The sequence below is a fragment of the Actinia tenebrosa genome, unplaced genomic scaffold (genome assembly GCF_029948245.1).
Source record: "Actinia tenebrosa isolate PJP-AT-01 unplaced genomic scaffold, QUT_ActTen_1.0 PGA_scaffold9__36_contigs__length_13948895, whole genome shotgun sequence".
Classification (NCBI taxonomy): domain Eukaryota; kingdom Metazoa; phylum Cnidaria; class Anthozoa; order Actiniaria; family Actiniidae; genus Actinia; species Actinia tenebrosa.
The window spans coordinates 4069426-4081879 of record NW_028292586.1 but is presented as its reverse complement, the minus strand read 5'-3'; the positions used below and the strand labels follow the sequence as shown (position 1 = coordinate 4081879).

General features: G+C 39.2%; 2 protein-coding genes across 2 annotated transcripts; one reads left to right on the top strand and one right to left on the bottom strand.

Annotated features, from left to right (window-relative positions):
• Positions 1-220: 220 nt before the first annotated feature.
• On the bottom strand, positions 221-4526 carry LOC148904534 (uncharacterized). Its single transcript, XM_089025262.1, has 3 exons — positions 3573-4526; positions 2179-2338; positions 221-1549 (listed from the first exon to the last, which is right to left on the bottom strand). The coding sequence occupies exons 1-3, from the start codon at positions 3790-3792 to the stop codon at positions 238-240; spliced, it is 1692 nt and encodes a 563-aa protein (XP_088881388.1). The 5' UTR covers positions 3793-4526; the 3' UTR covers positions 221-237.
• A 1255-nt stretch (positions 4527-5781) lies between these two features.
• On the top strand, positions 5782-9760 carry LOC116298613 (uricase; the record flags this gene model as incomplete). The annotated part of the gene is given in 6 exon segments (XM_089024571.1): positions 5782-6214; positions 6704-6766; positions 7590-7643; positions 7935-8013; positions 8935-9003; positions 9643-9760. Coding segments are annotated over 6 exon segments (614 nt in total), but the record flags the coding sequence as incomplete, so codon positions are not given.
• Between the last annotated feature and the right edge of the window lie 2694 nt (positions 9761-12454).

Here is a 12454-nt window from a genome sequence, read left to right as displayed (position 1 = left end):
CATCTATAAACTACCATACAAATGATGGAAGCAAGTGGCTACATATATGTACTAGACTGACACATTACCATATATAGATAGCCAGTACTGATTCAAAATGTTCATCTTTTCCCAGGATAATGGTTATTATTACATAATATAAAAGTAAGCATGTTTAGGTTAAAACTGTAAATATTTGTAGCATGTCTCTATCAAAATTTAAGCTAAAAACCTTTAGAAAGTACCTTTATAAATGATTCACATTCTTGCCTTTTTGGACCGAGAAAAAGTTTTTGGATTCCTTTTTGGCTGAGAGTCATCCCATGTGCTTTGTTCATCATTGCATTCATCATCAGCAACAGAAGCGAACTTTCGTTTGGTTCTGGTCTTTGCACTAGCCTTCTCTGCCTCCCTTGCTGCTGCAATACTCAACTGACTTAAAAGACTATCTAATTTTCCAGGTTTGGGCATTTTGGAGTTGGATGTTTTGGACAAGTTAAGGCTTGAACGGTTATCCATTTTGTTGCCAATGCTGATATGGAGGTTAAAAAGCGCAGCCAGTTTGCGTGCATCAGCTCTTTCTCGTGCACTCATAAGTGGTAGCTCCAATGCTGTATCATCTGGATTACTTACAAATGTTGTAATCATTGAGCTGATGTCAATCAGAAATCCTACATCACCAAGCTCTTCCTCTCTTTCGGGTGTTTGGGCTAGAGTCTTGCTGTCTGGCATCTTCTGCACATTGCCTTCTGACACCATGCTTTCACTATCTGGAAAATCCCCCAACACTTCTTCCTGGTCCAAATTACCATTTTCAATTTTTTGATCATTGTCCAAATTTTCTCTCTCTGTCTTGGACTTTCCTTTAGAACCTTCTTTGATGTTTTTTGCATCTTTTCTGTTTTTCTTGGCGTCTTTCTTGCTGTCTTTCCTCTTAGCATTCTTCCTCGGCTTCTCCTGAACTTCTACTACTGGTTCTTCATCAACTTCCACCGTCTCGAGCAGACCTGTTTCTGGGTTGAGGTGTACACTCCGTGTCAAAGGTTCACCAATATCGTCAGGGCATTCCAAGATAGTTACAACGTTCTCATCATCTTCCCTTGCACTCTTTCTGGAACTTCTCCTAGACTTGTTACTCACATCCCTATCCGCAATAAAATCATCTTGCAATTTCTTTACATTACTTAAAACTTCAGTATCATCGTGATTTTTCTTCTTCTCTTCACGGCTAACAGCTTTTTTCCCTACCTTATTTGAGGCAACTTTCCGTCCTTTTGCTTTCATTTTACTTGCCTTGGGACTTTCAAAGTAAGAAATCTCAAGTGACGCATCATCAATGTCCTCCGAGTTAGTCTCCATTGGAATATTCTCAGGAACAGCTTCTCTTTCCTTTTTATCTGGCTTGACATTCTCTTTCAAGGTTTCATCTTCTTTTTCACTTTGTTCTTGCTCTCTTTCCTTGAGAGTAGCAGGTTCTTGCGAATCTGTGCCTGTGATTTTGATTTTTTTGACCAAGACTCGATCTTTCTGCATTTCCCCCTTGTTTATCTTGGTAATCTGAGAGGTAGACCTGTGTCAAAAAAGAATGTTTTTTGGGAATATATACAATATAGGTAGCCAATCTCTTTTGTCCTTTTACATGAAGAGACATTTATATACTAGCGTAATACACAGAATTGAAATATGGCAACCAATTTTAATAACTATTGTTCTGCACTGACTAGCAACTGACTAGCCTCATGTTTACGTGTAAACATAAATCGTGTTCACTTGTAAACAAAAAAGCGTTTTCACATGTATAATTAGCTAGTCAGTCGCTAGTCAGTTTAGAACAATAATTATTTAAATTGATAGCAATAACTCAATTTGGTGGTTAAGGACGATTCTGTATCTGATTTACAGACTTTTCCAGGGTGACTGATGTCGATTGTGCTTTTCCTCTCTAATTATTCATAATCATAAATTAAGAAGGTTTTAGCCTAGAATAACCATTTAATAACAGCAATATCTACATATATACTGGCCAAAACTAGGACTTGTTTCATTAAACTTTTGCCTTGTCGATATTTTGACCACTAACGTTTAACCAGAAATGAGATATGACTAAGCTAAAAGTAATTTGGCCTGTGATCATAGGCGGTGACTGATCATCAGTTATTTTACATGTACTATTCAAAATTCTAAAGAAAATTCACAAACCTTGGCTGATCATCAAAAATTTTAGACTTTATTTCTTTGAAATGTGTCTTCAGGAGTTCTTTCTCTTCTTCAAGGAAAGTGACTCTCCCTTTTAGCAGAGAAATTTCATCATCATAATTCAGCTTTTGCCTTTTCATCTCCTTCTCTATTCTTGCATTCTCTATAAATTTTAAAAACAGATCAGATTGGGTTATATCTCTGAGTTAGTCATGCCGTGATTTAGATCAGCCCAAAGGTGGTTTCAGGCTTCTATCTGTGAATTAGCCATGCTCTGACTTAGATCAGCCCAGAGGTTGTTTCAGGGTTTGATCTGTGAAGTAGCCATTCCCTGACTTACATCAGCCCAGAGCAGGGCTGTCAACTCTCCCGGATAAACCGGGAGTCTCCAGATTTTGGACCGTATCTCCCGGTCTCCAGATTAGAGTCTCAAATCTCCCGGATAATTCCCAAAGCTGACCATTTCTTATGAGACTCGACTTTCACAACCATAAAATTCCAATTATTTTGTGTTGTTTGTGTTATTTTAAATCGCTAACAAAATCAAAACGTTCCTCATAAACTGTTCTTGCAAGTAGGCCATTGTAATATAAGCGATAATCTGATTGGTCAGAAATAAACCCATCACATCAATAATGTTACAAAGCGAAAGACGTCTTTTCGCGCGCTTTTTGACACACTGTGACATCATGTCCCTTCCCTAACAATTCTCCAGATTTGAATATCTCGGGGGTTGACAGCCCTGCCAGAGGTTGTTTCAGGGTTTGATCTGTGAAGTAGCCATGCCCTGACTTAGATCAGCCCAGAGGTTGTTTCAGGGTTTGATCTGTGAAGTAGCCATGCCCTGACTTAGATCAGCTCAGGGGTTGTTTCAGGGTTTGATCTGTGAAGTAGCCATGCCCTGACTTAGATCAGCTCAGGGGTTGTTTCAGGGTTTGATCTGTGAGTTAGCCATGCCCTGACTTAGATCAGCCCTGAGGTTGTTTCAGGGTTTGATCTGTGAAGTAGCCATGCCCTGACTTAGATCAGCTCAGGGGTTGTTTCAGGGTTTGATCTGTGAAGTAGCCATGCCCTGACTTAGATCAGCTCAGGGCTTGTTTCGCAGTTCAATAAAAATGTCATTTGACATTCAATGTTATGAATATTTTCTGGAGCCACAAAAGATATCCTCGATCCTCAATGGGGAGGTATGGATATTTGATACTTACTAGAACCACACTTTATAATCTCTTTCTTAAATACCCCCTCCCCTCCCCCCAAACTATGACAAACCCATCCTAAACTCCAGCACAAAACTGAAGTCCAAAGGCTACCTTTTCATTTAAATTATTCAAAGTCTTCCACACACAATAAAGACCAATACAGTCAGATTTATGGCGAATTAAAACTCCACTTACCAGAGAAAGCCAGACGAAGCAGCCTTTGCATTTCTTCACACACGGTAATAATCCCTCCTGTCTGACACTCAACGGAGCCTTTCAAACGACATATCGACACAGCAGAAGCTAGAAGCTTCTCTGAATGCCGAAACAAGTCTTGGATACCATTCTCGTTGGTTCTAACTGGAGTAGAAAGAGGAGTTCGCCACAAAGAAGCGCGCTCTTCGTTTGCCGCCATTTTTCGTAATACAATACACTACCCAGAAACCTCTGGGCTGGAAGAGCTCACAGTAAATACTCCGCTCTCCCCTCCCTAGTGACAAAACTGAGACAAAGAGAGAGGGGTACTAGGAAGTCGTTCGTTTGTTTGTTCGTAAAAGAAATGCGTAAAAGAAATTTTTAAAAGGTTCAGGACCTCATAATATAAAATAAGTTGGTTTTCTCTCGGTTTTTGGATACAAATCAAATGCCTAATACACTAGCTGTTTAGTCTATTTTTAAAGAATCATTTGGTCTATTACCCTCCCCTCCCCTCAATGTCAATTTAAATTTTGGTGCCGTAGTTTAATCCCTCTTAATCTTTAAAGTGCTACTACGACGAAAATCGCTCAAACTTGGATTCAGCTGAAACTTCCTAAGAATACTCTTTAAAGGTCCAATAATCACTGTATGCAGTGTTTTCTCGATATTCAGGACGAAAGTATGATATTTTTACGATTACTTTTTGGAGTCTGTGACGTCATACACTCAACATCGAACATCGCTCCATACATTTCTTTGTATATAAATCCTTAATTTATTTTATTCCTATGAAGCCCAAAGGGTGGTTAATGTGCTTATTTCACATTACTTGTGACTATAATTTATATTTTGGGGTGTTTGGGTATTTCTTTCTCCCTTTACTACTGATATTTTGATCATAAACTACAAAGAAATGTATGGAGCGACTGTCTGTAAAAATCAAACATACGGTGGAAAGGCTCAAATTTTCGAATTCGCTCTACTTTTGGATTTTAGTAGTGTATGATGAAGGAAGAAACACCGTGTGGTTAGTTTTGAAAAATACTTTTTTGTTTTCGAGAAATAGGGAAAAATCGGTTTGAGCTCCAGGGACGAATTTCGCTGCCAAAAGATGGCTGAAAATTGCTTACTTTCGCTTGGTCCGTGTATCAAAACTATTAATCCAAATAGCCTTTGAATACTTTCTGCCAAAAGTACAACTCTTATTTGCTCAATTAAGAGTAGTTTCATAAAAATCGAACGACTCAGAATTATTTTACACAATAAAAAGCAATGGGCACTGAGTTACAATGCTGGTCAGTGCATCTCGAAAACTGCGAGTTTCCCTATGTGCCATCCTTCCAAATCTTATGAAATTATAGTCAACAACTATTGGGAAACTACTCTTTTGAAAAATGTATTTTTTATTTTGGGGAAATAATTGTGCGCTTTTTGCGAGAGCTTTTATTTTGACTCATTAAATATGCAGAAATCATTGTTTGGCGATTGCGTGACTTAAAGACTTCTCGAAATAAATTCCCTTGAAACATCATTGTTTTTCAAATCTAGTCTATACAAATAAAAGAAAACATTAACATACTAACCTTCAACACGAAAAGGTCTTTTCCGTTGCTCCATTCATCGGAGTTATCAAGAAATTAGAATTGGCAACCGTGGCGTTGGCTTGTTTTATGCAACCGATTTCCGAAAATACCATCTATCAGTACCAGTCGACATGCACAGTTCGTGTTTCTTTACAAACAACTAGTCAGATTTCAATAAGAAATATACAGAATAGTATACTAAATTCGATTCCTACAGAGTCCAGTAGGTTATTCTAGCTTCACTGGCAAGTTGTTTAGTTGTTACAGTTGGCGCGAGAAAAGAGCGATACTAAAACAATTATTTGCCTCAATATCATTTATATTTGTATTTTATTATTCATTATTTATATTTTTTATATTATTTATTTATTTATTTATTTATTTATTTATTTATTTATTTATTTATTTATTTATTTATTTATTTATTTATTATAATATACAATCTCATAACCATACAGAAAGTGATTTTTTTATTAACGTCTAATCAGTTATTCAATATAATTGATCATATACGTTTATTGAATAAAAGAAGCAAATAAATTATCTTTATGACAAGTCACACTTCATGGAGTGACCGGATCATGCCGTGATCACAGCCGTGATCACAGGAGTGATAACAAGGTCACGCTTTTAGGGGTGATGACAGGCGTGATCACGGTCGTGAAGAGTGATCACGCTATGATCACATTTTTTTCATACTGGGGCGCTCTTAAAGCATTACGGTATGTAAATACATATTCTAAGTAAGCCGTTGTCTCCACACTTAGTGAGTTCAGGTGTAGATCGATAAGTTGTGGACCTCGATGGTGCAGAGTACGCATTAAAATGGCTTCCCAACACTATTTTAGCGATGACCTCACAGGCTACGGGAAAACTGGAGTCCGTCTACTGAAAATCAAACGAATTAACGAAAAATATCACAGCATTCGCGAGATTGAAGTCTGCGTTGAGCTAAAGCTGAACAACAAGAACGACTATCTCAAGGGAGACAACTCTAGTGTTATTCCTACAGATACGCAGAAGAATACCGTGTATGCTTTAGCCACGAAGAATGAGGTACAGTAATTGAATCTTATGAGCTCTCGCGAAGTTAAAGCAAGGTTTCTTGCATTGTACTTAATAATCGATTAACGTAATTGTATTTTTTAACGAGATAATGTTCATAAGGTTTTGCAATGCGTGTCACAAAGATGAATGACCTATTTATATTTTCAGAAGCTTACATAGATAAATTACTTATACTTCGAGATGCGAATTGAATTATATTATGCTAAAAGTTGAAGGTCACTGAATTCGAAACCCTATTCTAGCTGTTTTTTCTTGGTTTATCAATTTCTTTCGATAGATCTCATAAACAAACTAAAAAATAAACTAAAAGAATACATATTTCTTGAAAGGAAGTTAAGATTTGGACTAGTAATAACGCTAGACCGATCACTGGGCCTCGCACATGGAATGTATAATTTCGCGTCGGGAGGAGAGGTTGGGGGTGTGAACAAGCAAGAGGCTTTTAAATATGTTTTTTCTTTTCATTGCTTCTTGCAGCTGAACTCCATTGAAGAGTTTGGAATTAATATTTGTGAACACTTCCTCAGCAGCCACAGTCATGTAAGTCCTTTGGAGAGGGGGTGGGGTGGGAGGGGGAGTATTGTACAAGAAAATGATCGTGACATTCGCCACGTAATGGCTTAGCTAGAACGTTGTGGAGTAGTGAACTATACGAAAGGTAGGAAAGTTGTACTATATGGTACATTATTTTATTCCTACCGATGATTGTGTTTGCTGATCCTGGGACGCCTATGGCGGAGGAATGGCGAGAACTTGAAAGGGTGTTTTGAAAAATTATACGCTATACGCTGAAGTTCAATGACAATGTGAACTCGACGTGGCGAAATAAGTAGATGCTCGAGGCGATAGACTGATCCACCGCGTGTCGTAACCAGAGCCCTTTTGAAAAAAGTTTAAAATAAGTTATTGTTTCTAATTTGACAAGTCTGAGTGGACGACCTAGATTGTGAAACTGGCGGTGGGGGGTAGTTTGATTTCCTTTTTATTAACCTCAGACAAGAGCCTCAAACTATTTCTATTATCATCTTCAGTCCGCAAGTCTTTTTCTAAAAATATGTAAAAATCATACGATTTTTGGTTGAGCTGGGCATACAACAGGGAACCCGCCTCCAGAGCATGACGACTGAGTATGAATAAACGATCTTTCTAGTCGCTGAGGCAGGTTTATTGTATACACTTAGTAAGATCATGTGCACACTCCGCAGCCGGTTCCCTGCGATCATATTTGTCGTGCTTCAAGATCATCATAGCAAATGTGACCAAAATCCTCCCGGGAGGGAGAGGGTGGAGAACACTATTTCATTCACGTGGTAACGGTTGCTTTCATAATGATATATATCTATATTTATTACTGTCATTATAGGTTGATGCGGCTATTGTCGATATCGAAGAGGCACCGTGGCAACGGATTAAACAGGTATGTGTAATGAAGGATTTTACATTATGGATAACAGTTAGTAGCTAGGTCCGAACGCTGGTCGTTCAATTAGATTTGGTCGGATTTTACAGGTTATTACTTGACAAGTAATACCGAACGCAGACAGCTCACTTAGCATCGCTCGGATTCTACAGGTTGTAACAATCTAGTTTGTCGTTTTTAGATGGTTGCTTTACTCTACTGAGTTGATGCCTTATTTGAAGTTGATAGTGATGCCTATTCTAATATAAAATATTTAAAAACAGGATTATAATTATGTCAAAATCCTAGGCTGGACTAGAGCACGCTCATTCGTTCGTCTTGACTCCAGATGCTCAACGCTTTTGTAAAGTTTCCCACAAGAGAGGAGGTAAAAATGACTTTATAAAACATTTGTGGTTAATCTTGCGTTCTGATTGGTTGGGAGTGCAGACATTATGAGAGCCCACAGCACGGGCGTGTCCCTTTCTATTTTGTCAATAGTCCCTTTCACAGTTTCCTGCGCCATCTTGAAAGGTAGCCATACCTTTGCATCGAAGCAAGACGAACGGTGAGCTTGCAATGATAGAGACATTTTTAAACACCTTGGACAATTATTCACATCAGGGGCGGCGGAAGCGGGGGGGGCCGGGGGGCACTGGCCCCCCCACTAGATTTTTTGGGGGGGCCTGGCCCCCCCCAGAATATAATGCCTCACACACAAAAAAAACGCATGAGATTTGGTTATGATAACCATTATTTATTATTTTGATATTACATAATTTTCTGTATCTAAAAAAGATACGATATATCTAGCGACGACTTGCATCATTTTTGTGTCTCTCAGCACAATTGCAAGTGGTTTAATGCGCGCAAAATGTTACTGATTGAAATATCACACATACACGTTTGTAATCAAGCTAAACAGGGAGGGGGGGGGGGGTCATTTCAAGGTACCGTGAAATATTGGAGTGCCCCCCCAAAATTTTTCAGCTTCCGCCGCCCTTGCACATGTCTGTTTTTTAGCATGGCCACCTTCCAAGATGGCGCAGGGAACTGTGAAAGGGACTATACAGAACTGTACAGAATTTGAGAATTTTCAAAACATCACGAGTATCTATGATTCCGAATTATACGAGAAGATTGTACAATTTTTTGTTTTTAATACACTCAAAAAAATTGAGCAACTTAATTGGGACTCTACAAAGTACAATTTGGGATTTAATGGTACTCCTCTTGTCCAATCAGAATCCAGTAATTTTGTCAAAATAGTTTTATAAACAGTTAAAAAGCTTCTATTTTTCATTTGAAGAAAATCCTAAAGTTTCTGGCGGCTTGAAGGGAATGAAAGTCTTGAAAACAACCCAGTCAGGATTTACAGGTAAAGTGTAATGGAAAAAAAAGAACGAATGGGATTGGAAATGGAAAGTGAAAAATGTGAATGATAGAAAGATAGCTTCTATCAAGCAATTTTAGTCTAACTGCAATTATCGTTGCCATTATTGTTGGAACTATTGCTGAAAGTTGACGCTAGTGCAATAAATTTTTTTTTGATCATATTAAAGGTAGGGGAGGAGGTCGGTAACAAAAAATAAATAAATAAATAAATAATGAAAAAAAAAGCAGCATGAATAATAAAAATATTAATATATGTATATTATTGTAAATGAATTAAACACCCACTTAAAAAATATATTAAGATAAAAAAAATATTAAAGGTTGAACTACCGAAAATCTATTGATTTTCGTGTTAAAATAACATCTTACCAGGTAGTAGAATGAAGTCATTAAACCCGTGAAATAGATATTTGACTGATACACATTGTTTTCTTTTGTGTCTATTTGACTATTACAGGTTGACTAGTATTTTTTGTTTCACGGAGTTAAAAGCCCTCACTCTAATGATGACGATTGTAAATTATGGCTCTGAGGTTAACTTTAAAAATAAAGGCTTTAAGATTACCTATAGCCTCGTGTAGAGCAACACCTACTCTAAATTTTTGTCATCATTATATTGCAGGTTTTCTCAAAGATCAATACACAATACTTCCTGAAGTTGACGATCGTTGTTTCTCGACCACTGTGTTTTGTAAATACGACTATGATTATTTACGCGGCGTGGATTATGACAAAGTGTGGTGAGTTTTGATTTAGTTATAGTTATATATACTGGGTCTCTTGTCGTGTGTCGGGTAAAGTTATACTGTATATAGTTAACCAAACATCAATATTGTTTATTGAACCCTGAAACAACCTCTAGGCTGATCTAGGTCAGGGCATTGCTAACTCACAGATCCAACCCTAGTAGTATAGGGAATGGGGGTTCCAGCGCAATCTCAACACGGGCAAGACCCGTGTCAAAAATCCACCTACGGACGACCCCCACTCCAAGTGTGGTTGAGGGCAACAGCGCACTTAAATATGTTAGTCTATATATGGAGTGCGAAGAATGTAAGAGAACTTTTAAGAAAGAAGCGGATTTGAAAAAGCATTTGAAAATGAAGACGAAGTGTATGAGCAGTTATGATTGTGGATGTGGTAAGAAGTTTGAGACTAAGGTTAAATTGTTTTGGCATTGTCAGGACTGTGAGTACGACTACGACGACCTAAAAAGTGCTTGGTATTAGGTATAAAATATTTCCTATTATATAAATGGAATCCCAAAGCAACTTCAGCACGGTGACAATACCCGGTAACGGTGAGATTGACGTTAGACAGTTTTGGCGTCAGTCAGAAAGGAAGGTTAAAAGGACTCTCCGAAAAAGTATAGAAGAATTAGGAGCCCTGAAAGCGAGCATAATGGTAGAAGTAAGTTTGTCAAAAGACGAGGTAATGACGACAGCAATGTTGCGATCAAAGTCGTTAGTGATATTAGAATCCACGAATCTGGATAGGTCACTCAGTGAAGCCTTAGAAGCAATAATGGAGTCGCTGTCTAACTACACGAAAGAAGGATCGGGTTGGACAGTAGAGGAGGTTGAAGGAATAGAGATAAGTATAGCCAGGTACGTACCCATACGAGGGGGGAGTTACGTACCGCTACCAACGTGGGTAGAAAGGAAGAAGGCTATTGTAAACGTGAAGAATGAAGACAATCGATGCTTTATGTGGGCAATCAGGTCTGCACTGTATCCAGCAGAGAAGGATCCCTGTAGGACAAGTAAGTATCCCACAGATGATTTAGAGTGGGATGGTGTGGAATTTCCCATGCAGTTGGTAGACATCCCCATATTTGAGGAAATAAACGATCTAGCAATTAACGTTTACGGAGTCAGAGAGCAGACAATAGTACCGTTAGTTCTGTCAAAAAGTAAAGGAGAGCGCGTACATTTATTCTACCACGGCGGACACTACTCATGGGTTAAACACATTAGCAGACTATTCTACAGACATACTAAGCACAAAGGCAAAAAGTACTTCTGCGACTGCTGCTTGCTGTCATTTACATCCTTAAATACCCTAAAGAAACACGATGAGATCTGCCGCGGAGTCGAAGAAGTGGCGCAACGGATCCAGATGCCCACCAACAAAGAGCTTTCATACGCAGACCATCAAAAGCAGATGCAAGTGCCTTACGTGATATATGCAGACTTCGAAGCGTTGATAACTAAGGAAGAGCAGAAACGTGGTGCCACGAATAAGGTAGGATTACACGAGATCTGCTCCTTTGGTTACATAGTAGTCAAATCAGACGGTAAAGCAAACCCTCCTGTGATTTACCGAGGTAAGAACGCAGCTAATGAGTTTCTAGAAGCATTGCGAGAAGAGGAGGGGGAGATTAGAGAACAATTAAGACGTCCAAAGAAGATGGAATTTACCAAAGAGAACCAGGAGGCTTTTACCAAGGCAAAGAAATGCCACATTTGTCAACATACGCTTCTCCAGTTTGGAAGACGAGCCAAGAAAGCGTGGGATGAAGATGGAAAGTATCTAGGAGAAGCTCATTTTAAATGCGGGAAGTATGCTAAGAAGGGTGAGAAGCCGGGAAAGCCCTCCACGCACTGCATTCACTGCCACAAAGCATTTGTTGAGGATTTCTATGTGGATAAGGTTAGGGATCACTGCCACATCACGGGTAAATACAGAGGAGCGGCTCATTGGAAATGCAATATAAACTTCAAAGTAAATCCAGACATGGAGATTCCGGTGTTCTTTCACAACCTCCGCGGTTACGACTCCCATTTGCTACTACAAGGAACAGACGGCTCCGACGTCAAATGCATACCCAACAACAAAGAGCGCTACATGTCCGTAACTGTGGGTAAGCTAAAGTTCTTAGACTCGCAGCAGTTCATGGCGGACTCCTTAGCAAACCTCGTAAAGTATAACACCAACTTTCCCATTTCCAGTCAATATGGCGCGGAAAGGAAAGGAGTCTACCCATACGAATACATGGACTCCTGGGATCGATTCAAAGAACCCCTACCACCCAAAGATCGCTTCTACAGCACCCTAAATGAGTCCGGCATAAAGGATGAGGAGTACCAGCATGCGTTAGACGTGTGGGAAAAGTACTCCTGTGAGAACATGGGGGACTACCACGACATCTACCTAAGGTCTGACGTAGTGCTGCTTGCAGACGTTTTCCAAAGCTTCAGAAAGATGGCTATGGAATATTACGGATTGGATCCCGCTAATTTCTACACGGCTCCTGGGCTCAGCTGGAGTGCTTTGTTAAAGAAGACAAATGCGCAGTTGGATCTCCTAACGGAATACGACATGTACCGCTTTATGGAAGACGGTATCCGCGGCGGCGTATGCGGGCCCAGCCGACGTTACGCCCGCGCAAACAACCCCTTAGTAGAGCACGACCCAGAGAAACCAACCACATA